Source organism: Kryptolebias marmoratus, linkage group LG12 (assembly GCF_001649575.2).
Source record: "Kryptolebias marmoratus isolate JLee-2015 linkage group LG12, ASM164957v2, whole genome shotgun sequence".
Lineage (NCBI taxonomy): Eukaryota > Metazoa > Chordata > Actinopteri > Cyprinodontiformes > Rivulidae > Kryptolebias > Kryptolebias marmoratus.
The window spans coordinates 10,440,354-10,466,181 of NC_051441.1; the positions used below are offsets into that span (position 1 = coordinate 10,440,354).

General features: G+C 40.0%; 3 protein-coding genes across 6 annotated transcripts in view; 2 read left to right on the top strand and 1 right to left on the bottom strand.

Annotated features, from left to right (window-relative positions):
- The window catches only part of crebbpb (CREB binding protein b), a 32,582-nt gene extending 22,282 nt beyond the window's left edge, over positions 1-10,300 (top strand). For 2 of the 3 annotated variants that reach the window (XM_037978608.1, XM_037978607.1), the window contains 12 exons: positions 1,696-1,806; positions 1,943-1,999; positions 2,108-2,185; positions 3,543-3,610; positions 3,722-3,872; positions 4,010-4,156; positions 4,251-4,364; positions 4,495-4,660; positions 6,009-6,176; positions 6,403-6,564; positions 6,670-6,951; positions 7,060-10,300. In XM_037978608.1, coding sequence (XP_037834536.1) covers positions 1,696-1,806; positions 1,943-1,999; positions 2,108-2,185; positions 3,543-3,610; positions 3,722-3,872; positions 4,010-4,156; positions 4,251-4,364; positions 4,495-4,660; positions 6,009-6,176; positions 6,403-6,564; positions 6,670-6,951; positions 7,060-9,315 — 3,760 coding nt within the window. In that variant the 3' untranslated portion in view covers positions 9,316-10,300. The remainder of the gene's footprint in view (positions 1-1,695; positions 1,807-1,942; positions 2,000-2,107; positions 2,186-3,542; positions 3,611-3,721; positions 3,873-4,009; positions 4,157-4,250; positions 4,365-4,494; positions 4,661-6,008; positions 6,177-6,402; positions 6,565-6,669; positions 6,952-7,059) is intronic. The other variant, XM_017435940.3, reaches the window with a different exon arrangement.
- A 569-nt stretch (positions 10,301-10,869) lies between these two features.
- trap1 (TNF receptor-associated protein 1) lies at positions 10,870-18,667 on the top strand. 2 transcript variants are annotated; one of them, XR_003040205.2, is made up of 19 exons: positions 10,870-11,072; positions 12,587-12,772; positions 12,885-12,967; positions 13,079-13,219; positions 13,710-13,781; positions 13,940-14,100; positions 14,233-14,342; positions 14,427-14,500; positions 14,894-15,049; positions 15,214-15,334; positions 15,451-15,520; positions 15,912-16,059; positions 16,185-16,370; positions 16,520-16,658; positions 16,743-16,828; positions 17,158-17,303; positions 17,382-17,454; positions 17,635-17,998; positions 18,149-18,667. XR_003040205.2 is itself a non-coding variant. In XM_017435957.3 (18 exons), the coding sequence occupies exons 1-18, from the start codon at positions 10,952-10,954 to the stop codon at positions 17,734-17,736; spliced, it is 2,175 nt and encodes a 724-aa protein (XP_017291446.1). In that variant the 5' UTR covers positions 10,870-10,951; the 3' UTR covers positions 17,737-18,667. The 2 variants fall into 2 exon arrangements, 1 of the variants encoding a protein (XP_017291446.1); XM_017435957.3 differs by having other exon boundaries at positions 17,635-18,667.
- On the bottom strand, positions 18,227-24,239 carry LOC108247654 (MAPK regulated corepressor interacting protein 2-like). Its single transcript, XM_017435960.3, has 6 exons — positions 23,979-24,239; positions 23,795-23,887; positions 23,639-23,708; positions 23,112-23,251; positions 21,368-21,472; positions 18,227-18,515 (listed from the first exon to the last, which is right to left on the bottom strand). The coding sequence occupies exons 2-6, from the start codon at positions 23,847-23,849 to the stop codon at positions 18,445-18,447; spliced, it is 441 nt and encodes a 146-aa protein (XP_017291449.1). The 5' UTR covers positions 23,850-23,887; positions 23,979-24,239; the 3' UTR covers positions 18,227-18,444.
- Between the last annotated feature and the right edge of the window lie 1,589 nt (positions 24,240-25,828).

Here is a 25,828-nt window from a genome sequence, read left to right on the forward strand (position 1 = left end):
GAGGCTAAATCAAGTGAGCATAGTTGCATTCTTAACCCTTCTGGCGCCAAAGTTGCAGAATTGCGACAGCTATGTCATTGGAATAATGATGTTTTTATTTTCTAAAATACCAGTTATTTTTGTTTCAAACAACTTCTACTGATGTCAGACACACAAGTATTTGAGTGATAACAACAGAAAGGAAACAAAAAATAAGTGCTAAATTAGTGATGGTGATTAGCGGCACAGATCTGTTTGAGTGTATATTTGATTGACTGAAAGTAAGTATAGAGAAGGTTTTTTACACATTACATCTTTGCTAAAGAATACAAGGAATTGCCTTCATAAGTATCCGGAGTGATTAAGAAAGCAGAGTGAGGGAGGGATTTTATACCGCTGCGGCGCGACTGGCAGGACAAACAGAGGCACAATAAATATTCAGGTTCCATGCACTAAAAAATGATAAACTGAACATGTAGGGACAGATGGAAGTAGAAACTTGTAAAAGGTTTACTTCATAGTTGTAGTTTTGTCATGAAATGGAAATTACTGAAATTTGTTTTATTTTTATGTAAACTTCAGGTCAAACACATAATTTCTCTAATTTACAGTGTACCTCTGTCTCTTATCACTTTTATGCTAGAACCTTATAAATTATTGTTGTTAAAAATATGATTTTTCATAGAGGCGCCAAAAGGGTTGAGGATAAAACGTGGCTTAGGATAACACACACATCTCCACAGAGTCCTAACAACTTTAATTACAGAATGCTTCCTTTATTAGAGTTTTTCAGGCTCCGTTGCCCGTTTTCTTTGGTCAGTCCCTGGGTTGTCTTCATGGATTTAGTTTTTAACAGAAATCTAGCACCAAAGCACCCCCTTCTGTTGTGAATGTGCTACTGCACTTCAGGACACAGCCATTGCAACACTGCCTAGTTTTTTCATCCATTCAGTACCAAAAACTGAGAAGTTTCTCAACTGATCAAAAAGTCTTTGTTTAAAGTTTAGAGGAGTTCTTGTATAGCCCTCAACTTCAAAGCAAGTTTTTTTTATTTACCTACATTTTAAAATGTTTACAGCTGTCTCCACATAAAAGCTGCTGTGTAAGCAGCAAGTCCAGTGCTTCATCTGTTTCTACACAAGTTGCATTCAGGTAGATGCAGGAAGTTGTGGGTCACCTGTGGTTTTTCACGGTCCCCGACCCAAATATGCAACCATTGTAAATACTGAAAATAGACACAAAGTGTAAATAATATAATTTAGGTTGCATCTATGTGTAGTTGGTGTGTTCTAAATTAGCCTGAAATAAAAAATAGGTATGTTGCAGACTTGCATATTTGTTTTTGCATTATCACTCCTCATCACATCCATTCACCCTTTTTTGCTTGCATTTTGTTCACAAGTGGTTATTGTAAAGTTTTTTTTTGTTTTCATTTTCTAGCATGCCCTTACATAGTGTTAAAAATTAATTTGATGTTGACCATCATTTTCTCTTAACAGCATTTCAGCATGTTTTCGTCATTGTTTTTTTAGTTCGAATGAGTGGCTGAATCATGACTATTTTCAGTTGTGACTAACCTGTACCTCTGCCTATGTGTGTCCATCCGCCTATCTGCCCATGCTCGGTCCTTGGTTGTTGCTGTGTGCTTCGTTCACTCTGCATTCTACCACCTGTACGCCGGTTTGCCTGTGCTGCTACTGTGTGTGCTGGCTGCAGTTCACCCAAATATGGCCTTATTGCCGACAGGTATCACTATTGTGAGAAGTGCTTCAACGAGATCCAGGGCAACAGTGTGACCCTGGGGGATGATCCGTCACAACCACCGACGTAAGTTACCAAGCTTGGGTGTGTGAATTTTAGCTGGTGATCCTGTTTTAGACTTTTAGGCTGTGTTCTGTCTGGACGGCATTCTTTTCATTTAAATCATGTCATCAAATATTAACTTTGTTTCTTTTTCATGTAGCTTGATATCAAAAGACCAGTTTGAAAAGAAGAAAAATGACATGCTGGATCCTGAACCGTGAGTACTAACTGGACAGTAGCTGTAGTTTGACTTAAATCTGTGTGATGGCAGTAATGCCTCTTTATTGCCTTCTGGGAATTAACAGAAACATTTCTGCCTTTGTAGGTTTGTTGAATGTAAAGATTGTGGACGAAAAATGCATCAAATCTGTGTGCTGCACTACGATGTTATTTGGCCATCAGGGTGAGTATTCCCTTAACTCTCCGACAGTTACATGTACACTATATTCCCAAAAGTATTTGCTCGCTCCCCTCACGTGCATATGAACTTGAGCGACATCCCATTCTAAATCCATTGGGTTTAATATGATGTTGGCCCACCCTTTGCAGCTATAAGAGCTTCAGACCTTCTGGGAAGGCTTTCCACAAGGTTTAGGGGTGTGTTTATGGGAAATTTTGACCATTCTTTCTGAAGCGCATTTGTGAGGTCAGACACTGATGTTGGATGAGAAGTCCTGGCTCTCAGTCTCTGCTCTAATTCATTCCAAAGGTGTTCTGTCAGGCTGAGGTCAGGACTGTGTTCAGGCCAGTCAAGTTCTTTTATACCAAACTCGTTCATCCATGTCTTTCTGGACCTTGCTTAGTGCAGTGCTGTGCAGTCATGTTGGAACAGGAAGGGGCCATTCCCAAAATGATCCCACAAAGTTGGGAGCATGAAATTGTCTTGTCTTGGTCTGCTGAAGAATTAAGATTTCCTTTCACTGGAACTAAGCGGCCGAGCCCAACTCCTGAAAAACAACCCCACACCATAATCCCCCCTCCACCAAACTTTACTCTTGGCACAATGCAGTCAGACAAGTACTGTTCTCCTGACAACCACCAAATCAAGACTCGTCCATCAGATTGCCAGACAGAGAAGTGTGATTCGTCCCTCCAGAGAACATGTCTCCACAGCTTTAGAGTCCAGGGATGGTGTTCTTTACACCACTGCATTCAGCGCTTTGCATTGCACTTGGTGATGTAAGGCTTGGATGCAGCTGCTCAGCCATGGAAACCCATTCCATTAAGATCTCTATGCACAGTTCTTGAGCTAATCTGAAGGCCAGATTAAGTTTGGAGATTTGTCACTATTGACTCTGCAGAACATTGGCAACCTCTGTGCACTATGTACCTCAGCATCTGCTGATTTTACGTGGCCTACCACTTCATGGCAGAGTTGCTGTTGTTCCCAATCGCTTCCACTTTGTTACAATACCACTCGCAGTTGACTGTGGAATATTTCAAGACTCAACTTATTGCACAGGTGGCATCCTATCACGGTACCACGCTGGAATTCCCTGAGCTCCCGAGTGCGACCCATTCTTTCACAAATGTTTGTAGAAGCAGTCTGCATGCCTAGGTGGTTATTTTTTTATATACCCTTGACTATGGAAGTAATTGGAACACCTGAATTCAATGATTTGGATGGATGAGTAAATACTTTTGGCTATATAGTGTATTTTGCTATTTAAACTTGTGGAACGTTATTCTTTCTGATGAGAGTCTGTATTTTCCAAAGTTAATGCAAGTTGACATTAAGCAGTTGAGTTTTCTTTTTCCAGCTTTATATGTGACAACTGTGTAAGAAAGTCAGGTAAAACAAGAAAAGAAAACAAGTTCTCAGCCAGAAGTAAGTTTCATATCAAAGTAAAACAACAAAATCTTTGTATAATTAATAAATCAGACACATTTATCTATTTTGAGAGCTTGAATTACTCCTAAATGTCCATTGTTTCTAAAGGATTGCAGTCTACGAGGTTGGGGACGTACATTGAGGACAGAGTGAACAAGTACTTGAAAAGACAGACTCACCCAGAAGCTGGTGAAGTATTTGTGCGAGTAGTTGCTAGCTCTGACAAAACAGTGGATGTGAAGTCTGGCATGAAGTCTAGGTAAGACTCTCACCTGCTCTCACTGTGCAAGATCTGAGTTTAGTAACAAACAAGTTTTGACCATTTGGCTGCTTCATCAAATTTCATACCAGTCCAAAGGCTAAAAATGTTGCTCATGCTTTTGTTTTTATCTCCAGGTTTGTAGAGTCGGGCGAGATGGTAGAGAGCTTCCCTTACAGAACCAAAGCACTTTTTGCATTTGAAGAAATTGACGGGGTGGACGTTTGTTTCTTTGGAATGCACGTACAAGAGTATGGCTCAGAGTGTCCCTTTCCAAACACCAGGTAATACTACAGTATGTGTGTGCATGTAAATATATAAATTTACTATTTTATAAGCTTAACCTTCTTTGTGCAATTTTCCATGTTTTTTTTTCAGACGGGTTTACATATCATACCTTGATAGTATTCACTTCTTCAGGCCACGTTTGCTAAGGACTGCAGTGTACCATGAGATTTTAATAGGCTACCTGGAGTATGTGAAAAAGCTTGGGTGAGTCAAAAATAACTTCACAGCAAGTAGTGGTTGATTTTTGTTTTTCTTTTCAGCTATGTATAGACGTATTTACAGTTCCTCCAGTTACAAATTGTTTTGTTGTTGTTGTTTATTTTTTCCTGACCAGGTATGTGATGGGTCACATATGGGCATGCCCACCTAGTGAAGGAGATGACTATATTTTCCACTGCCACCCTCCGGATCAGAAGATTCCCAAACCCAAGAGGCTTGTAGAGTGGTACAGAAAAATGCTGGACAAAGCTTTTGCTGAGAGGATCATACATGATTACAAGGTCAGAGAACTGGCTTATGTGTTTGTGTTTCACAAGACTTTCTCAGTTTTAGTTTAAATTTTTAACTCTGAATGTGTTACCTCTCTGCTGGGCTAACTGGATTTGTTTTCTAAATTAAAACTGCGCGATGGAATATTACATAGAGAGTAGATATGAAAACTCTTGACTCTGGATCAGTGCATCTAGTCAGTCCAAAGTTTACTCAACTCCCAGCGGACTGATAAATTCAGCAGCACCATTGTCCTAAACACGGTCTATGCTCAGCCTACATACATTCTCATAGTAACACGAATGTTATATGGTTATAAAAACACAGACAAACTAAACAAACTGTGTCGTGCAAAAGTGTAGAGGTTTAATATTAGCTAATGTAGCGTTTTTTCACACTGTTATGTTGTTTTTAAAAAAAGAGTTGTTTTCTAAGCCTGAAAATTGATAAAAATCAAGCCCTCTTTTGGCTATCAATTAGCCTAGCCTGGACAAAGACTATTTGCCTCTTTCTCAATATTCAGTGCTCTGTGACTGATGTCACAGCTCATAAGGTACTAATTACTGATAACTATTTGACTGAACTTAACTTCTAAGTTGACTGAACTATCCCTTTAAGCTTGTAGGTCTTATTGCTTAAATTGGTTCAGAATTTTACTCTATATCAAAATAGTCTGTATTACCCAGTCCTTGTTACTGAATTTAGCTTTATTGTTGTTGTTAGAATTTTTTTAAAAACCTTGAAGAGACTTCCCTCTTGATTGTTTTAAAAAATATTAACAAAAACTTAGACAAAATATAAATGTGATGTAAATTTTAAGGCATTACATGGTTTAAATACAATTTTTTCAGCAATTAAATTCAAAATTGGCTTTAGATTCAAACCATTTGATTTAGTAGAAAAGATCTTTAACTTTGAAATTTTCTTTTTTTGTTTACAAAAGCAGAAATGTCTTCAGTAATTTTGGCGTTGATGTCCAGCTCTTTTTGTTTCTTTGTTAGCAAGAGAAGTCAATGCTAAGGTTCCTTATTCTTTACCCAATTTACTACAACCATGGTACAGCTTTTTTCTACATGATATAGTCTGCTAAATGCTTGAGTATCTGATGCAATTTGTGTTGAGTAGCAGTTTTTAAAAGTTCAAATAATAAAGTAAAACCTTTCATTGGCCAAGGGGCTTCTCATCTTTGCCTTAACATATATATATTTTTTCTAAGTTTAATTTAGTGACAAAATAAAGTCCTGTAAAGTGTGTCATCAACTGAAAGTTCATTTTGGTTCAAAGTCAGCTGTTTTGTCCTTGTTAAATTGTTTGTGATTCTGTTGCCTGCACTGATGAGAGCATTGTTTGTCTGTTCAGGACATTTTCAAGCAGGCGACAGAAGACAGGCTGACCAGTGCCAATGAGCTGCCCTACTTCGAGGGGGACTTTTGGCCTAACGTACTGGAGGAGAGCATCAAAGAGCTGGAGCAGGAAGAGGAGGAAAGGAAGAAAGAAGAAAACACAGCTTCTTCTGAGACAACAGAGGTACACTGGATTGTTGTAAAGGCTTTTCTTTTTTAATACAATAAAGGAAGTCCATAATATCAGTACTCCTTTGTTAAAGCTTCTCTCAGCCCAGATTTTGTCATCTTAAATTAATGATCATGTAAAACCTAGCAGCCACTCTAGCATTGTATAATCACTCAGCTTAATTGCATTGTCTTTGCCTCTTGTGCAAACAGTTTTTAAACATTTATGTCTCCACTACAAGGGAGCCCAGGCTGACAGCAAGAATGCAAAAAAGAAGAACAACAAGAAAACCAATAAAAACAAGAGCAGCGTCAGCCGAGCCAATAAGAAAAAGCCTGGGATGCCAAATGTAGCCAATGATCTGTCACAGAAACTCTATGCCACAATGGAGAAGCATAAAGAGGTGGGAAACTTTACCAATATTTTTGTGCATCATTTCTTCATGACTAAAATGCCATCAGATAAAATGTTTTACTAACATACACATTTTCCTTCTTTGTTTCACCAGGTGTTTTTTATTATCCACCTCCATGCTGGGCCAGTCATTAACACCTTGCCACCTATCATGGACCCTGACCCTCTGCTAACATGTGACCTCATGGATGGCCGTGATGCCTTTTTGACTTTGGCCAGGGACAAGCACTGGGAGTTCAGTTCACTTCGAAGATGCAAGTGGAGCACGATGTGCATGTTGGTGGAGTTGCACAATCAGGGCCAGGACCGCTTCGTGTATACCTGCAATGAGTGCAAGCATCATGTGGAGACTCGCTGGCATTGCACTGTTTGCGAGGTAGAGCCTTTTAATTATGGAATAATTTTGAAATCTTTATCAATATTAATTTAAAATTGGGTTCAAATGTTGACACAACTTTAATGTGTTCTCTCTATCTGTCATCAGGACTATGACTTGTGCATTAACTGCTACAACTCTAAGGGCCATGAGCATCAGATGGTGAAGTGGGGCCTGGGTATAGATGACGACAGCAACAGTCAGGGTGGAGAGGCCTCAAAGAGCCCTCAAGAGAGTCGACGTCTCAGCATCCAGCGCTGCATCCAGTCCCTGGTCCATGCTTGTCAATGTCGCAATGCCAACTGCGCACTTCCTTCATGCCAGAAGATGAAGAGGGTGGTTCAGCACACCAAAGGCTGCAAGCGCAAAACCAATGGTGGCTGTCCTGTGTGCAAGCAACTCATTGCTTTATGTTGTTATCACGCCAAGCACTGTCAGGAGAACAAGTGTCCTGTTCCCTTCTGTCTTAACATCAAGCAAAAACTTCGTCAGCAGCAGTTGCAGCACAGGGTGCAGCAGGCTCATATGATGCGCCGCAGAATGGCTACCATGGCTGGAAGAGGTATGCCGATGCCATCTCCACCTACCTCAGCTGCCCCTGATACTCCAAATTCTGTGCAGCAGCCTAACACACCGCAGACACCACAGCCCATGTCCAACCAGCCCCAACAACAGCAGCCACCAAACCCTGCTAGTATTGCTCAAGGATTCCTGAGCAACGGCCGCATCAGTCAGCCCACGACACCAGTTCCACAAGGCAAACCGGGGCCTCAGTCATCCCCTCTTCATCAGCAGCTGTCACCTATGCCTAACATGTCACACCAACAGCAGCCTCAGCCTCCTCAGCAGCAGCCACAACAACAACAGCAGCAGCAGCAGCAGCAGCAGCAGAGGTTGACAGCCCTGAAGGTGGCACAACAGATTGAGATGGTAGCCAAGGCAAAACAGCAACAACCGAATTATGCCAATAATGGGATGCCCCTGAGCCAAGTGCGCGTTATGGGTTCCATGCCAAACCAAATGCAGATGGTGCAGGGACCACGGGGCCCTCAGGTGATGCAGGGCCAGTGGGGTGCGGGCATGCAGAATCCCCAAGGCCATCAGTCACAGGTCCCTCTTCAGCAAGGTCCCATGGTCTCTCAGCACGCTCAAGTAACCCCTATGTCTCAGCAGGGACAGCTCATGCAGAGGCCTATGATGCCCCAGCAGCATGGCCTGCAAATGCCTAGTGTCATGCCTCCACAGGGGCCCTCCCAACAGAGCATGACTCCACAACAACAAAACATGCCCCAAAGAATGTCTGGTAATATTACTTCAAGTGCCCTGCAGGAATTACTGCGTACCCTCAAATCCCCAAGCTCCCCACAGCAACAACAGCAGGTCCTGACCATCCTCAAGTCTAACCCCCACCTCATGGCTGCTTTCATTAAACAGAGGACAGCTAAGTACCAGGCCAGCCAGGTACCACAACAACAGCAGCAGGCACAACAGCAGAACCCACAAGCCATGATGGGCTCTCAGGCAGGAATGCAGGCCATGGCAGTCATGGCAAACCAAGTGCAGAGGCCTGTGATGGCTCCTCAACAGCAGCCTCCACAGCCGGTGGGGCCTCAGGGTATGGCGCCCATGGGTCCTCAAGGCCAGATGATGAATCCTGCTCAAAATGGAAATCCACAGCAGTACCACAGACAGCAGCTGCTCAGGATGCAGCAGATGCAACAGATGCAGCAACAGGGAGGCTTGCCTCAGGGCCATGGTCAGTTCCCTCCACAGCAACCAGGGCCACCAAACTTCTCCCAACTCCGTGCACAGCCACAAATGGCTATGCAAGGAGGTGGGGGACCCATGGGACAGCTCCCCCCAACATCCCAGATGGGCCAACCTGGCATGGGCTTGGAGGGGCTCCAAAACCATGTCAAACAGCGCATTCTTCAACATCAGATGAAGCAACAGATGGGCTCTGCAGCGCAAGCTAATTCGATGAGTCCACAACCTCATTTGCTTCAAGGCCAAGGACAGGGGGGACCTCACTTACCAGGCCAGACAATTGCAAACACTCTGGTGCGCTCCCCAGCCCCAGTGCAATCACCTCGCCCACCTTCACAGCAGGCCCCTCATTCCAGTTCCTCCCCACGGATACAACCCCAGCCATCACCTCAGCATGGTGCTCTCCACTCCAGCTCTCCTCACCCCAGCCTTGGTCCGATGTCAGGCTCAATGGAGCAAGGACATATGGGAACTCCTGAGCAGAGCGCCATGCTTCCACAACTTAACACACCAAACCGAGGAGGGTTAAATAATGACATGAGTATGGTGGGTGACACAACAGGAGACACGCTAGAGAAATTTGTTGAAGGATTGTAGCATTTTGAGATAAAAGAAAGGCCTTGTTCTGTTTTCAGCCGAGAATTTTTTTTGTATTTACCGATGTGAAAACCTAAAAAAAATACAAACAAATGAGTCTTACGAGGCCACGAACTGTGAACTTTACATGGACTACTTTTACCTACAACACAGAGTGATTTATTAGTTGCTGTTGAAAAGAAAAAAAACAAAAAAAAAAACAAAAGAATATTATATTTTTGGTTCAGACCAGCCTTGCAAGAAACCCTGGTCTTTCCATTGTATTTTGTTTTTCATTTGTTATGAACTGCTATTGACTTTTTAAGAAAAAAACTTCTCAAAATAAAAAAAAATCTTTTTTGTACCTTTGCAAATCAATATTGTATTTGTGTTGAGAAGTCTGTAAAATTATTTGTCTGTGAATTTTTTTGCCAGGATTCCCTTGCTCAGTTTCCCTACTCCTGGCTAATTTATTCTAATATGCCATTTTTCAAAAGGACTGCCTTTAGGAAAGCCTTAAATTCTTTCCTGTTTGCAGAGTCTAAAGGATTAATGTATTTGTATAGATCTAGGATACCTATTGCGAACACACACACAAACACAATGTGCTGGCTAAAGAGAAGCCTGCGTTGAAACAAACTTGTTAATGGTTACAGGTGCCGGACGTTCTTTTTACTGGCCTGGTCTCTGCATTTGTCTTGCAGATTTTCAAAAGTTGCTTTGTCTCATGTTTATTCTAACGAAATTGTCATTAAGTACTGAACCTGTTTTGCCTGTGGTGGGAAAATTAATTGTTTGACTGCTGATTTGTGTTCAGAGAGTTTTGTGCATCATTTTCTCTCGCATTAGACTTGAATTGATGAGAACTATTCTCTAATGTAAATCATGCAGCTAGACAGTACTGTAAATATGCAGAAAATAAGAATGAAATCACTGTATAAACTGGTTCAAATGGCTCATTTCGTACTTATATACCATATTGTTAAATAAACCTGTGTGCCGAAGACTTGGGTCTCTAATTTTTAAGAAGCTGGTATTAATAAACATTTGCTGTATTGCTTTAAAGCTTATCTATGATAATATATTTGCTGAAGCTAGTTTAGAAAGTTTAGCTAAACAGTTTTAAGGTTTCTTCTTATCATTCCAGTAGTGTTTGTAGAACAATTAACATGTTTAGTCTCTTGACACGTCAAACATTATTTAAATTGACACTTACAACACAGTTGTATTTGAATTTTTTGGTTATAAAGATTTAGCATTTGAAGTATTTCTTTTTTCTTTTAAGAGTTTAAGGACTGCTTCTTTTCCTCAAGCCGTTTTTGCTTGTGTGGACACTTGAAACTAATACTTTCACATAAACTAATAATAGATGGCCATGTTTGACCTTGAAGAATTGAAGAATAAGTGTTTTTTTGTAGTTTAAAAAAAAAACATTGATTAAAATGAAATGTATATACAATTAAGCCAGCAGTGCTTTTCCACAATAATGCAAACTTCCGCTCGTTGAACTTGAACTTTCCGTTTCTCATCAGGCAGATTTCTGAACACCCCTCTGATGTAATTTTCAAGCGCCCTCTCTGGTCCTGCCTGCATTCAAAGCGTGTGTCCCTCGGTCGACCTGTTCATCTCTCCCCCTCCTTGTGAATCATTTGTCATCATGTCCCGTTGTCTTGCTCTGGCTCGGTTCGCGCTCAGTTCGTCTCAAAGAAACAATTCACGGTTATTGTCATGTGCACGAGGTCAGTGCAACCTAAGTGTCTCGCGCCCCACGATTAAAGGTAAGCGGTGTTTTATCAGTTAGCATAGTTAGCTTAGCTAAACCGACGTCGACTAGCACGCAAGTAAACTTTTATTTTCTAATCTTAAGCTAACTTGTTTTTGGTCCAATTCAGTTAGAAAATACTACAGTTTCATGCAAGATTTCAGCAAGTAATTGTTTACTAAAGTTTATTGCTTCAGAACATCAGAATGAGCGTTAGGTGAGGATGTTACACCTGCACATACAAAAGCTTAAACAATAAAAATTTGGGACAGTTTTACCAACAATATCCATATTATATTAGAAAACGCAACAGGAGACACGTGTATATATAGTCATTTTGACAGCTACAGTGCAAAAATATAAGCAAGCTCTAGAAACTAGAGCAAGGGTGGGTAATTCTGGTCCTCGAGGGCCACCATCTTGCATGTTTTACTTGTTTCCCTGCTACAACACACCTGATTCAGTGGTTAAATTACATCTTCATGTTCTGCAGAAGCCTGTTAATCACCCATTGATTCAAATCAGGTGTGTTGGAGCAGAGAAACGAGTAAAACATACAGGATAATGGCCCTCAAGGACCAGGATTGTCCACCCTTGCTCTAGTTTCATACTCCATAAAGCCAGCCTTGCAATCTTTAAGGTAGTTCTGCAGGCTTTTTGAAAATGTATTCTTTGAATTTTGTGAACTTTTTTCTTATTTTCAGTCCAATCTTTGTACTTGACCATGACAGCATATTGCATTGTGCGAGCTTAAAAATGACAGTAGCAGATAAAGTATCTGAAGGTCGAGTGTTTGTTTGTGTTGACAATATACTGATGTATTCCTTAAGTTTAAAAGCCATTCTATGTCTGAATGATTCATTAGTTCTTTAACTTAAAAACAAACAAAGTTATGTTATTCCTTTCAAAATGGTCATGTACTGGACTGAAAGTGACTGAGTGGAAATTTTAGTGAAAAAACAAAAAACCCTTATAAAGCCTGGGGAAATATGAACATTAAAACACTAAAAGAAAGTCTGTTATTTGGAAGCAAAGTACAAAGATATTACTAATGACCTAAGACTTTTGCACAGTAATTTATGTCACTAAGACCATTTGCCTCAAGACAAGTAGTACTAAACTGAGTGAATTATTGGTGGAGCTAATCATTTTCTTTTATCTATGAAATGACAACTTTTTAACCAAACTCAAGAAGGTTGGTCTTTGAAAAAATATTTAAAAGCTCAGCATTATGATTATTAAAACAAAATTCTACACACTGAAGGATTCTACCAAACTATTGTATGTTGTAGTTGCAATATTGTCATTTCACCTAAGATGTGGACTTGCAGGTTAAATTAAATATTGCTGTCAATTAGAACAAGATACCTGTTAAATGTTTTTGTCATATTTTGTCTTGAAGACTTTATTACCTCTGTGGTTGCTCCTCAAACTAAATTTCAGGATCAGAAATGGGATTTTGTAGGTCCCATAATAAAACATACCTGTGCCTTGTGAAACAACCTCACCATCATACCCTGTTGTTATCAGGATTGCAGGTTGGACAGCTGCAGGGGTGCAGTAGTCGACCTCAGTTTTGGAGGCCACAGTCCTCCTGTTTGGGCTTCAGCCAGCAATCTTACTACAGCACTCAGGAGGTGGAAAAGGAGCCGGACAAGGAGCCGGAGCCCGAGGAGCCTCTGCACACCATCATCAGTGATACAGAGTCTGTGCAAGGTGCTTCGATAGCTGCTGACATAGATTTGACCCTCTTCTCAAACTTTGAGACGCACACTTCATAGTTCTTGTCAGTTTTATGCTGATCTGAATTTCCACTTTTTTTTTCCAGGTAGTTTCTCCAAACATGAATTTCAAGCTGAAACTAAAAAACTTCTGGATATTGTTGCCAGGTCCCTGTACTCTGAAAAAGAGGTAGGATGCTGTGAAAAATGAGGAATATATTTCCTCTCCTTGCTGATTATTACTTTAACCCTAAAACTGCTCTTTTGGGACTGATTTCCTGGCTGTTGCTCATCCCACTAGGTCTTTATCAGAGAGCTGATCTCTAATGGCAGCGACGCTCTGGAAAAACTACGGCACAAAATGATCACATCTGGTGGGGAAACGGCTCCAATGGAGATCCACCTGCAGACTGATGCTGCAAAAGGAACTTTTACCATCCAGGTACTCACACTCTGCTACTTCAGGGTCTTTTACAAAGCGAAAAATAAATGTGTAACAGTCATTAACTAGTTGTAACTTGAGACCACTCTGCTGAAATAAAGAGAAAGCCATCATCAAACCAGAATAGCAGGTTTGATTTATGATTTATAATGCCTATGACCTATTTCCTTAAACTATGGTGAAATATTTAGCTTTTTATTGCTGATATTTACTAAGAAACATTTCCACGATGTTTGCCTCTGCCTGTAGGGCTTTAAATTTATGTTGACTCCATTTCCATAGTTTTGCTCTACAGCACTTGATATAAAATATTCAGATTAATCAAAGCTACTTTAAAATTGTACAGGATTGATGTCATTAGTTACAAAATTTGAAAGTAACTGAGGTTAATGCTGATTTTTAGTGTGCACTGCCATCTGGTGGCTCAGTGTGGTACAGCATGCTACAGTAAATTCAGTTTGAGTGATTTGGACAGTTTTTACTCTTATAGGATACAGGAGTTGGTATGAACAATGAGGAGCTGGTGGCTAACCTGGGTACCATCGCCCGCTCAGGGTCCAAGGTGAGTCCTATACTGAATTAAACCTTTTACCTTCATTGAGGCATGGGATTTAAAAAAAAAAAAATTTATGTATACCTGCTTAGCAGTTAAAATTGCTATAGAGTTGAAGCACAGATAAAGGAGAAGCTCAATCATTTTCCATCTCCTCCACATTGCAGGCGTTCTTGGATGCACTGCAGAACCAAGCGGAGGCCAGCAGCACAATCATTGGTCAGTTTGGAGTCGGTTTCTACTCTGCCTTCATGGTGGCCGACCGTGTGGACGTCTACACCCGCTCTGCAGAGCCTGATGCACCTGGATACAAGTGGTCCTCGGATGGGTGAGAGCAATTGAAATGATTTTTGTTCCTGGTTCCCCACCCCTCTTTAAGACAAGGTCAAGAAAAATATCTTGGGAAGGGAGTGGAAATAATGTTTAAATCCTCAGACATTTTCACTCTTGTTTTTCTCAGCTCTGGAGTTTTTGAGATTGCTGAAGCCAGCGGCGTTCAGCAGGGAACCAAAATCGTGCTGCACCTCAAAGATGATTGCAAAGAGTTTTCCGCTGAGGACAGAGTTAAAGGTAAAACTGCCTGTGTGGCTTTATTAGGTGAATCTCAAAGTAATACCTCTGTTCATTAAATGACAATCAGTAATTCTGTTTCAGAGGTTGTAACAAAGTACAGCAACTTTGTCAGCTTCCCCATCTTCCTGAACGGACGGAGGCTCAACACTCTGCAGGTAAACTTCGGTTCTTCTTGATTTCTTTGGGATGATGCAAACATTGTTTTATTTATTTTTTCTTCATTCAATTTTACAGCCACAGCAATTTGTATAAAGAGAGTTGTCTTAAATATATAAATATGGAGCACATAGACATATGGAAATAATTATTAAATAGAAACATAAAGTAGAAAACTACAAAGTTGTTTCAAAACACAGGAATCTACATCTGTTTTATAGTATAACACAAATATCCCATCAATCTCAGACGAACAGAGTAACTGTATAAAAGGTTTGATTGCACATCTGTTTGTCATATTATTGTGAATCTAAGCTTTGATCATCCAATCGGAGCGCTGAAATAGAAAGACATTATTTTAACTGTTTGTCCTTTTTTTTTTTTTCTTTCAGGCCTTGTGGATGATGGAGCCTAAAGAGATCAGTGACTGGCAGCACGAAGAGTTTTATCGTTACGTCGCTCAGGCCTACGACAAGCCCCGCTACACTCTGCACTACCGCGCTGACGCCCCACTCAACATCCGAAGCATCTTTTACGTTCCCGAGTCGGTAAGGGGTGTTTGTGATACCAGTCAAGGGTAGAATCATTATTTAAATTGTATTTTTAAAGAAAAGCTCCCTGTTTATATTTGATCCAGGAATTGTGTAAGAACTATATTGAGTTATTTTTAATGATTTCGTCGTCCTGTTTAAAGAACGAATTGTTTTAACAGAAGCCTAGCATGTTTGACGTGAGCAGGGAGATGGGCTCCAGTGTGGCTCTGTACAGCAGGAAAGTCCTGATCCAGACCAAAGCCACTGACATCCTGCCCAAGTGGCTGCGCTTCCTGCGAGGTCTGCATCCTCATAAATACTTCCACCTGCTGCTTTACTTTTATTCTACTCTCATTTCAAATCCAAGTCGTGGTAAGAGGACAGCGATCTAAGATGAGTCTTGTTTGTTGGTGTAGGTGTTGTGGACAGTGAAGATATCCCTCTGAACCTGAGCAGAGAATTGCTACAAGAAAGCGCCCTCATCAGGTACAACTCCAGTGTAGCGCATGTAATGATCCTGTTTGTTTATGAACAGCTCTTGTGTTTTTAAGATTTCCTGCTTGATAAACTCAGTCTTTTCTGAAGGTTTTCTTAGTTACAGATGCTGCAGAATCAAACTCTATTAATAGATACTTTATTTGTGTTCAGCTGTAAAATAGCATGGACTCATGTCCATATGGGCCGTAACCTCTCCTAAAGTCTGAAAAATGCAAAGTGATGATGAACAAAGACTTTAGCATAAGTAGATGATTGTGTACCCACTCTGAGCTGTCACCTAAAGTTCAGTCATGTAGTAATAAATGTTTAGCATCATAACTGTTTCTAAATAGCTGAACATCAGCCTAAACTGATGTTTTCTCTAATGATCTTCCCTCAGGAAGCTTCGTGATGTTTTGCAGCAGAGAGTGATGCGCTTCCTGCTGGACCAAAGCAGGAAGGAGCCTGAGAAGTACAGCAAGTTCTTTGAAGACTACGGCCTCTTCATCAGGGAGGGTATTATTACCATCCAGGAGCAAGACGTGAAGGTACTGGCTTTAGCTTAGAAAAGTCAAACTTTATTAGGATACAAACATGTTTCCACACCTGCAGCTGTAAGAAGAGACTCGTCTCTGAGCGCCATTAAGTGTCCCTCTCCCTTCCTGCTCCGCAGGAGGACATTGGAAAGCTGTTGAGGTTTGAGTCGTCAGCTTTGCCAGCCGGCCAGCAGACAAATCTGATTGAGTACGCCTCTCGCATGAAGGCCGGCACGCGTAACATCTACTACCTGTGCTCCCCCAACCGACACCTGGCAGAGCACTCCCCCTACTTCGAGGCCATGAAGAAGAAAGACATGGAGGTAATGGGTCAGTTAAAGACACCAGGGCACAGTTACATTTCCTTCAAGTTAGAAGCAAATATTTTGCCCATTATTTTTATAGGAAGAAATAGAGCTGTAGTTTTTGTTGAAGACATTTGTGTGATGTGTGAACCCGTTGGTTTGTTCAGGTCCTGTTCTGCTACGAGCAGTTTGACGAGCTCACCCTGCTCCACCTCAGGGAGTTTGACAAGAAGAAGCTGATCTCAGTCGAGACCGACATCGTGGTGGATCACTACAAGGAGGAGAAGTTTGAGGACACCAAGCCAGGTGCGCTCCACCTTCAGGTTGAGTTTCAGCAGAATGAAGTCCTCTCGCTGTCAGAGCTGTAATCTGCACTCTCCTCTGCTGCAGCCTCGGAGCGGCTGACGCAGGAGCAGGCTGATGACCTGATGGCCTGGATGAGGAACGCTTTAGGTCCAAGAGTCACCAACATAAAGGTAACAGAAGGATGGATGCATGTGGAGAGTCGTTGATTTGATGGGATTGTTTCACAGATTATTGAAAGCTCAGAGGAGTCTGTATCCTTCTTGTATTTGTCCTTTTCCATCTCGGGACAGTTAAATTATGTTTTGAGCCAGCAACACATTGAAGATGAAAATAAACTTGTTAGACAGGCAGCTGAGATCTATTAGATATTTTGTGGAGACATTTTTATTGTCTTAATTCTGTTGAGGACAAGTAGCACTTCATTATTGGCATTTAAAACCTGTAATTTCTTAAACGATTGTCTTCTATTCTTGACATTTTGCACCTGCCTGACCCTCAGCTGACTCCTCGTCTGGACACCCATCCTGCCATGATCACTGTGCTGGAAATGGGTGCTGCACGCCACTTCCTCCGCACCCAGCAGATGGCTCGCTCCGCTGAGGAGAGAGCTCAGATCCTGCAGCCCACGCTGGAGATCAACGCAGGGTGAGAGAGCTTTAAATGTAACAAGATGTTTTTAAAACAACCGGTTTGTGTTCATGCTCAACTGTCTTCATCTCCTAGACACGATCTGGTCAAGAAGTTGTACGAGCTGAAGGACACAAACTCTGAATTGGCTGCATTGTTACTGGAACAGGTATTTCGATGGGTTTCACATTAACATTTCTACTAGAGTCTTCATCTTTTAAATTGAAACATCTGCAGGGAGGAAGCGGTAGAAGTATTGATGCATTAAAAAAAAAAGTTGCTCTTTGTTCACTTTTTTAAAGTGGTCACTAATTGTACTCATGTAAGTTTTATATCTTTTACTTTTCAGATTTACGACAACGCCATGATCGCAGCAGGCTTGAATGATGATCCACGGCCGATGATTTCCCGCCTCACTGAGCTCCTGACTAAAGCTTTGGAGAAGCACTGACCTCTTCATGCAGACTGATTTAGTGTTAACAGGAACCTGGAGCCTGAGGTGCTGCGATGGAGAAAACTACAAGCCCTTCACGCCTTGTGGAGCACTTTCTTTCTGCTGATTTAGTGCACACATTGAACTAAAGCAGGAAATGAAACTGAGCTGCTGGAAGTTTGTCCAACACAATTCTTCGTCTTTCTGTGGTGTTTTATCTGTAGTTTTAAGTTTGCAGCCATTTCAGAGTGACTTTCACATTCCAATCCTTCCTGGACATGTGAGTATACCATTACAATTAAAATAAATCAAGCTCAAAGTCTATTCCATTCTGAATACTCCAACCTGGAGACTAGTAATGATGACTAACTTATTAAAATAAAGAAGAAAGAGAAAATTTGTAAAATAACATTTTTACTGCTTTTCATAGTTTGTTATGAAGATCAAAACACAAGAAACCTCAGCTTCAAGATGTCACCCCTTTGACTGCAGTCTGCATCACGCTGAGGGTTTTTTTTTTTTTTTTAAGTGAAGCGCAGATGGAAGGCCATGAGTTCAAGTTATCCTCTGCTTCAATTTCAGCATCCTAGCACTGTCAGTCCATTCGAACCACATTGGGGTGGCCTAAGCCATCAAATCTACAGCTCAGGCAGTGTTTCCCTTTGTGAGCCGTTCTTAAAGTCTCACCTTCTGACCGGTGAAGTGCATCAAACGTGCTTTAAAGTGTCAGGAGAGCTTGTCGATGTTGGCTAAGAAGCGCTGGGCCCACCATTCATCCAGATCTATGGGAATGAAACCTGAGGAGAAAGAAAAATGTTGTCAAAAATAAACTGCTGAAATGTTTGCATCTGTGATCATTGTAATCTACAATACCATTACAAAGGATGAAACCCACATGTGCCAGGTCCTAGGAGATTAAAACTTTGGTGTATCCCTTGTTATTTAATTCCATCTTTGTGATATATTGAATTATTAAAAAGAAAGAAAACAAACGACTAGTTACTGTTAAAATTGTGAGAGACAAAGTTAAATACTCCTCTAGTCTGTTACTGCCCCCCGGTGGCCACAACGAGAAACTACAACAGGAAATTTGTATCGCTCGTTACTTAATATTTTGCATTTTAGCTTCACAAGCATACACGTATATTATCTTTCTTTGGGTAAAATATTTCTTGTAAGATAGTTTAAAACCCCCCAGGTGTTAGCATGCTAGCACAAGCATTGCTTACTTAAACTAATGGAACTGGAAATTAAAAAAAACAATACATCACATTAGCTTCGGTTTCATGTTAATGTTTTCAACTCTATAGTACTAATAAATTTGCGACTTTTCACTTCACTCATTTCGGATTTCTACGATGATTGCCCCGTGGCGGTCAAAGCGAGGAACTGCAGCAAATCTGTAAAGTTAACTTAGACCAACATTTAACTGCTTCAGTTTCTTTTTTTCAAAATAAAGGAAAATTAGGACGACTTCACTGATTTTAAATTTTAAAGTATGTTATATTATGGCTACACTAAATACACATTATGAACCTATAGAATAAAACATGTATATCTTAAAAAAATAGTCAACTTTGTTGATCAAATGTTTTACAATATTGTTTCTTCCATGTAGAAGGTTTTAAATACAGTTCTACATATATTCCATGCTACAGGTTACTGAAACATTGCACAGTGAACAAGATCTTTAGCATTTTATGTATTGTTTTTTATTATATTTGTTTTAAAGATTCAAGGAAACATTTTTGCCAAATTGTTTTTCTAGCATTTAGGCTCCTACTGCCCTCTAGTGGACACATTTAGAAACTTCAACTCAAAAGGTTCAACACGAGACAGATCGACGTTAGCATGCTAGCATATTCTTTTTTTAATAAAACATTGGAAATAGATAATTTTATAAATAATCAATGAATACCGACGTTTTGAAAGCCACAGTACACATATTTATACCAGCTGGTGCGTCTTTTCTATTTAGTCACTGCCCTCTGGTGGTCACATTGTGTAATTACAGTTGCCAATCTGTAAAGTTAGCTTAAACACTAATGTCCAACTTCCTTTTGTATATTCAAAACAAAATAAAATACAGTTACGTTACTTAAAAATCCGAAGTCCTAAATCAAAAAACGGCTTTTAAACGCCACAGTATTCGTGAAGGGATTATTAAAACTCCTTTATTATTGTTAAATATAAATTTAAATTTAATTATGGTCACATTAAATTAATAAATTCATTCCCATAACATTTTAAAACTCCTGTCATCTTGACTCTGTTTAGAAAACGTTTAAAGAATTATTGATTACTTTCTATGTGACTTGATCAGAAAGTTTTATGCATTTCTAATTTGTTAGCTGCCAACCCTCATGCTATAGCAATCATTGTAGACTTTAATTTATACAAAGTATTTCAAGCTTACTTGTGACTTTTTACATAATATATAACCTTTGATTTTTTTTAATGATACATTGGTTCAATTTATTTTATTTTTTACTGTTTAAAAGACTTACAAGCAAAGCTGAACATTAAACAGATTATGACTTAATCCTTTTACTGCCCTCTAGTGGCCACATTAAAAACTACAACACTTAAAACCCTCGTTACTTTACATTTTTAGCTCGCTAATAAAATTAACTGATACTAGCAAGTCGGCACTTAAAATAATATTGTTTACATTACTTTTGTCATACTTAGTTGATCAACAGCTGTCTGTGTAAAAGTTTTCTGGTGAGATTGTTATATTGCTCTATCAAAGACAGACAGTAATACTTTTTTGTGTCATTAATAAAACATCGTTTTGGGTTTTTTTTTTGTTCAAAACAAAGACATTTTAAAAGTGCTTACAAATAACCTGTTTTAAATGCTAATGTTTTCAAAGAAACAGTACAAATTTCTGAAATTCACTTGTAAGTGCTGCTGTCTGGTGGTCACAGTGGGAAATTGCAGCTTAAAATCTGTAAAGTTAATTTAGACCAATTTAACTGCTTCCGTTTGTTACTTTTAAAATAAAACAGTCAGAATTGTATAAAACTTACGTTTCTAATTGGGAATTAACACATTACAACATCTTGTATGCTGATTTTTAAAACTGCTTCTTCAAAATCAAATGTATATTTATCACAACCACCGCCAAAAGTCAAAGGGCAACAATATTTTTACCTTTGTCTGTGTGCTCTTGTGTCTGTTAGCAAAATATCTCATTAATCACTGAACAGATTTTAATGACACTCTCAAAAAGTAATCAGTGGATGTATATCTACAACTGATTAACCTTTTGAGCCAATCCAATTCAAGATGGCTGCCCCAGCCAGCAGACCTTAAAAAACACAAAAATAGCTATAATTTAGTTAATTTTACAGGTATTCTGCTAAAATTTATGATGGTTGTTGCTGAGAGTCATATAAAACAAGCTCAGTGTGGCATTTTGTAAAATCGCATGAGATTGAGCATAATGATATTTCCAGGCCTTTAATTGAATTTAGTGAGACATTTACATTGATGTTAACGGGCAGAAAAGATTTCTGTTGTACACAGCTTTAATTTTGCAGGTCCTAGGCTTGCATAAGTCTACAACTGTGGCAGTTTTTCCAACATAATCTGCTTCAAACATAAAACTTAAACCAGAACGAGGAGGAGAAACAGCTGTACTCACTGTCCATGTGTGGTCCAGGAGTGGTCTCTTTGTAGTAAACTGCTCTATGGGACATCTCCAGCGTCGGACTCATCCCTTCCTCCTGTACAATCACTTCTTGCCAGGCTGAAAACACAACATCATTAAATCATTAAAGTCATCACTCACAATAAAATAGGTTAAGAACAAAACAGTTCTATGTAACACAACTAAAAGAATCTCTGCCTCTCCTGACAAATGTTTGCATTTTGAATAATTCAGAATGTAATACCCTTGAAGTACGTTTGATTTAATCTAGATAGCTGCAGGTCACTGCATGTCTGACCCTCCATTTTAAAAAAGCTCATTTAGTTCATGTAATGCACTTAATTAGCAAACGTAAACAGGAAAGGTTTTTTAAATAACTGTCGGTTCCATTTTATGCCCTTTTTCGCTCAAACACAAGGTTACTAAGGTTGTTTATTAGCTGCTGTGGCTGAGTCAATGCCAACAACCAACAGGACACAGAAAGCAAAAACAGCTGAGACAAGCGAGGTCTCCTGGAGACAGAGCGTTTCTGTGAATGTTAAAGAACCTAACACTTCAAAACTGGGTCACTGTTTGGACCCAAGTGAACTTTCTCAGGAACTTCTTAAATAAAGAAATAAATAAATGTGTAGTGTCTCTTCTTGTCTCTGTTGCTGCTGGGTTCAAATCAAAGCCGAAAATGTTTTTCTTTTCTCAGCACATGTGGCAGCGTAGGTCCGGCCTATTTAGCGTCAGCTAAAGCTAAATAGGTAAGAATTTGTAAACCTTTTTCATCAACCCCAGCTTCATCAAGAACACCAAGCAATTACTTTCACAACTTTCGGCTCAGAAAAAGGATACTTTTATTTGGTTAATATCTAAACTACTCACAGGGATGCCTTCATAGGTCTTTCTTGTTCGGTGCAAAGTGGCTGATGGCCACTTTTTCCTGGTGAAAAGATGGGGGCAGGTCTGTACTTTAACTCCCTGTTCTTGCAAATTCTTATGGAAAAACTTCCAAAAAAAAGGCAAGATTTGACTCATATTGCCTTTTAATGTTGTATTCTTCATTCACTGCAATACTTTTATTAAAACACTGGTTACTGCTGGCAAAGTAAATAGTTTTCTGCTCATTTCATTTGAAATCATTAAATTTCTAAATCTACTTTCATTCTTTTTGGCTGTTGTTGCTCACAGTGAGCTTAACTAACAGGATTTCTGTCTGTTCTGCAGCTCTTACTGCCTTTAGTCAGGTAGACTAGCTAATTAGGCAAGTGCTTACAGGTGCACAGGTTTACCCTCCTCCTTGTTGTTATGATGATCAAAGATCACCTGTTTGACAGAAACAGACTTCTAGCTTCATATGAGGCCCAACATATGAAAGTAGCTCTTGTTTTCCATATTTCTAACATAATTTTCAGAGAAACCAGTTTGGGATTCTGGCAGCTTTCAGAGGGCCAAATATATATATATATTTAAAATAACCATATCTGGCTAATGGACCACTTTTGAATAGGCCCAGCGTAGTCCATGAGCGACACAATATGTGGTTGAGCGAGTCTTCCTCCGCTCAGCGCCGATCGTGGCTATCAGTGTCTGAGCAGCTGTGTGGGAGTAGCCTTGAAGGGGGAGGAGGAAGCTGATCTGTAGCTCTTAAACTCCCTGATAGTAACACAATGTCACAAATCAACTAGGAAGGGATTGGCTGTCTGCATGCAGAGAAACAATACAATTGTCTTTAGTTACTGGAACAACTTACTCTCTGAGACAAACTTGACATTTTCCTCGTGTGTGGGGGAGAAAGTCTCGTCATGCTGACTGTCTGCAGGGACAGCCTGAGGCGGGTGATGGTGCTTCTTTCCATTCAGACGGTTAAAAACTATCTTCGGTGCAGGGAGGCTGACAGGTGTAAAGAGAAATAAGTTAATTTATAAAGAAACTGCACATGTTTCCAAAGCAGGAATGTTTAAAATGTGTTGCCCTTTGAACCTCAGTTTAAGCAAGGTTGGTTGGGCAGAAGTCAGAGATTACAACAGCTGTGAACCAAGGACCATGTGCTTTACAAGGTCACACAGGAACACACTCAGGGCCGGCCAGCTGCCTCAAAGTCATGAAAACAGGCAGAGCCACAAGGAAGCAGAGTGTTTGAATCAGTGAGATCAGCAGTGTGACGTTCATTCATTGCTGCATGAATCTACTAACAGAAAAATACATCCAATATGTGCCAAAAGCTTCTTTGCTTCTGCAAAAAGGCACAATTCACACTTTTGAAAAGTGGAAACTTACCCAGGCATATTCCAGGACGTTTGTTTGTGCTTGAACTCATTTATTTTGCTGTCCAGCTGTTGAGTAGGTCCTGCAAAAAGAAATCAAAGTTGTCCAACGAGGTGAATGAACATCTAAAAGGATGAAACAGAACCTAAAGTTGGTGCAGATACTCACCTGTTCGTCGCTGTGTGACCAGTTTGCTGGGACCTCTGGTGATTGTGTACATCATTTACAGGTAGATTTACCTGCGCACCGGGGAGTTTGGCACTTTGGGGTTTAAGGGAAACGCATTCCTTCTAATAAAAGTCTGTCCGAAGAAATGTAGGTCAGTCAGTCAGTCAGGTTAGATTTCACTCACAAGGTGCAGGAAGGAGCTGACAGCAGAATGGGCCAAACTGTTTTGGAGCTGAAGCTTTTCTCTGCGCGTAAAACCAACAGCCGTGACGCATCCCAGCCCACCTTTCCGCCGTCACCTGCCGCCCCCCACGTCCTCTCTGCGCGCGCAGGTAACTTCAGCCCCCCTCGATACAGAGGTGTCCTGTCCTGTCACACAATGTCACCCAACCTGAGACAGTGGAAATCATTCACGAGACTCTGGACGCACACCGTCGAGACGCGTCTTAGCCACGTCCTAACACGCCTCCTGGTGCGCTTTAAAGGGACAGCGCGCCTGGATAGATTACTATCACAGCTTTTTATCTTTCACTACTAAGCGTTTATTTATAGATATTTTACAAGTTAACACGCAGAGTAATGATTACCTGGTTGGCTCAGCTTTAACCTAATTTAATGTAAAATAAATGAAATCCTCTCATTTGTCTTCTCAAGGGGCCCCTGTCTGATCTGCTAACGGTTTATATATTTACAAAACACACACAGGAGAGCTCAGGTGCAGAGACAGACAAAAACACACAACTTCAATATTCAGACTTCACTAATGGCATTAAGTTACTAACAGAAATAAACACAGAAAAGTGTGTGTTTTAGGAAATTAGATTATTCAAAAAGAAGTAAATGTTTTAATGAGCGACCCTGTTATTTAGTATCTTTGTGGACTCTAACACTGGGAATTCAATCATGAAAAGTTTTTTTCTTTTTTCCGAGAACAACCCTTTTTTGCGTTTCAGTTTAATATAATTCCTTCAGATTACAGTGTGGTTATTAAAACAATCACAACTGGGTTGATATATACTGTGTGTGTGTAAATATTGTTATAAAAAACACAACCACAAGTCATAAGTAAACTTTATGTTTTAAGTAAAATAACCTCTCTGAACACGTTGAGCAGCTGTCCCTCTATGTGGGACTGTAAAGCATTTTTATCTTGTCACAAATTTAAAATATGTCCCACGTTTTAACTTGATTAGTTTTTCAAAAGTTAACACTGCAAGAGAGAATATTCTCTAAACTTCTGGTGAATTAAAGCTGTGAAAAACAGCTCCAATCAAAGGGTTTGTTTAATGTCAAACTGTGCACAATCACAGGGTAAACTGTCACTGTTTGTGATGTCTACTTAGGACCTATGTGGATCATTTAAAACAGCCATAAAATCACAACTTAAAGTGTGCAGAGTGTAGCAGAACGGTGTGAGTGCAATCAGACTGTCAGTGGGAGCTGAGGAAGTTGCAATCAAAGAAAATTATATTTATTTAAAGCCTTACAATTGTCTCTTTCTGTATTGTCTATTGAGTCTGCATGTCTTTCATGTTCCACACAAACCAACTCTTCCCCTTTTAATTTGTGTACTGGCTTTAAAACTGCAGTATAATTAATATAGCATTTCTGACAGAACAAAAACCCCAACATACTGCCTACAGTATGTTAGTGCTGACACCCAGTGATAAATGTGTTCAACCCTTCTGAAGAATATAGTGAAATTGTATGTAGATTGCAGCTTTAATGTCCTTAGTGGGACATTTAGTAATAAAATGCAGTTCTATGTCAAACAATCACATCTTCTCAGTTTCACTCATTTTAAACTTAATCCTGTTCAGGGTCACCACTAAGGTCACTGCAGAACTGCAGTAGGTTTTTGGACTGAGGGAGGACGCTAGAGAAACATAATCATACATGGGGAGAGCATGCAAACTCTACAGAGGAAGACCCAAGCTGTGACTAAAACCTCAGATCATCTTAGTGTGACGGGGCAGTTTTAACCACACCACCATGCAGCTCATTAAAGTTTATATATCCTATATAGGGAGACTA